The 1,782-nt window shown below is 43.5% G+C and overlaps 1 protein-coding gene across 1 annotated transcript in view; it reads left to right on the top strand.

Annotated features, from left to right (window-relative positions):
* atad1a (ATPase family AAA domain containing 1a) overlaps positions 1-784 on the top strand; it is a 10,384-nt gene extending 9,600 nt beyond the window's left edge. Inside the window, exon 10 of the mRNA XM_032516276.1 lies at positions 69-784. Within this exon, the coding sequence (XP_032372167.1) occupies positions 69-198 (130 nt within the window). The 3' untranslated portion in view covers positions 199-784. The remainder of the gene's footprint in view (positions 1-68) is intronic.
* Positions 785-1,782: the final 998 nt, after the last annotated feature.

Genomic DNA, 1,782 nt, shown 5'->3' on the forward strand with positions numbered 1-1,782 from the left:
TTTGGGCCACAGCTATTGGTAGCTGTGTATAGGTCACTGTGTCTGACCTCTTTTGTCCTTTGCACCAGACCTGTGGATGAGGACCGGTTGCGGCCAGTCACCCAGTTGGACCTCCTTTTCGGCTTGGACAAGATGAAGGAATCTAAACAAGCCACCGTCTACATGTTGCCCATTGTGTCAGAGGTACCCCTGGACTAAACAACACTGCACCACAGCGAGAAATGTTTTCATCTCGCTTTTGTCCGCAGTGTGTTCCAGCTCACCAACAGAGGCTCCTCTAATATGTCAGAGGTGCAGTTGAAAAAGCCAGAGAGCAGCCATACATTTCTCAATGTTTATTTATCCAAGCAGGGATTGTTCTGAGCATGCTCCCTTTCAGCACAACCCTGTCACATATGTACGGTTACAATACATTCAGAAATCTAATGTCCTACTGGCCACTGACGTTGAGTCAATCCGCTTTGTGCATGAAATGTGCGTACAAGTTTGAAATCAAGTTAATAACTTTGTTAGCAATCATCAACACTTGTTCTTAGGTAAGATCAAAATAAAAAAATGCAGTATGCAATACTGATAGCTAATATTTAAAATAGTTACTGCAGTACAAATTCAAAATACTGGAGAGAGTCATCTCCCCCGCACTTTCCTCCCCAGACTTGAAGTTCAAGGAGGTTGCCAGGCTGAGACCGCAGCATCCACAACAATGTTGCTAGACATTTGTCTCACATAACCAGACGTTACTTCACAGCACAGTGAAGTCGCCAACGTTAGATGCTGGCAATATGTCAGTCATAAAAGTCTGGGCTCACGCGGAGCTTGGCAGCCAACTGACGGACACACTTCCTCGGCTTAGAATTACGGTAGGAACCGCTAAAAATAACACTACCTTGCTGTCCTCTCCACCTGACTGAATACACTTTTTTGGCTTAGAATTAGGACAACAGTTGCTAAAAACACTGCAAACTCACGGTCCTCTCTTCTCGATTTACAGCCCCCCCCCCCCCATTGGCTTAAAATAACTCACCGTTGTCGGCTACGGCCGCTAAACAGACTACACGTTGTAAACAACCGTGGCCCACTTGCCTAGCTCTCCGGTAATATTAGCAGTTTGCAGTGTTAGCATGCCGGGGTTAGCCAGGACCAGTCGGGATCACTTTACTGGCTGTTTCTCAGTTGTTTTTGCGAGTAACTAACTTGGGTACTCTAGCTATATAATTCAATGTGAGCACATGAATGTTGAAATGACATAAAATGCCCTTACCTTGTAGCAGTGGTAAATTAGCCATCTTTGCATCTTTTTGTGCTCTGAGCTGTTTCAACTGCATCTCCAGTATTTACCCGGGGTTTGTTATGGCTATGGTCACGCAACATGCCGGTTATTTTAGGTCGGGTAGAATCTATTTCCGTTGAACCTGTAGTTTTGCTGCTTAAATGGCTGTACTAATGTTACAGCTGTAGCTGTGTTTACCTTTTTACAGGTATATGTCTGGCAACCCGGCCTGGCTGTCAAACTGGGAAGGTTGATAACAACACACAGGCCAAAACAGAAATTCCTTCACAGAATGTAAATTTCAAAAGGAGAAAATACTGATATTAGCGTTGTTGTCAGAAAAGATAGTATTTCAACTTGGCATGTTTCCTTAATATCTGATGACTTCTTGGGGTCATTTTTTGGATTCATTACAGTAAATAAATTACATATTGGACCTTTAAGAGTGCCCTGGACCACATATAAGCCAATATGCACAAAAGCCAACTTACGTTTTGTGCTGTGAAATATTC

The sequence above is a fragment of the Etheostoma spectabile genome, chromosome 5 (assembly GCF_008692095.1).
Source record: "Etheostoma spectabile isolate EspeVRDwgs_2016 chromosome 5, UIUC_Espe_1.0, whole genome shotgun sequence".
In the NCBI taxonomy this organism is placed as follows: Eukaryota; Metazoa; Chordata; class Actinopteri; order Perciformes; family Percidae; genus Etheostoma; species Etheostoma spectabile.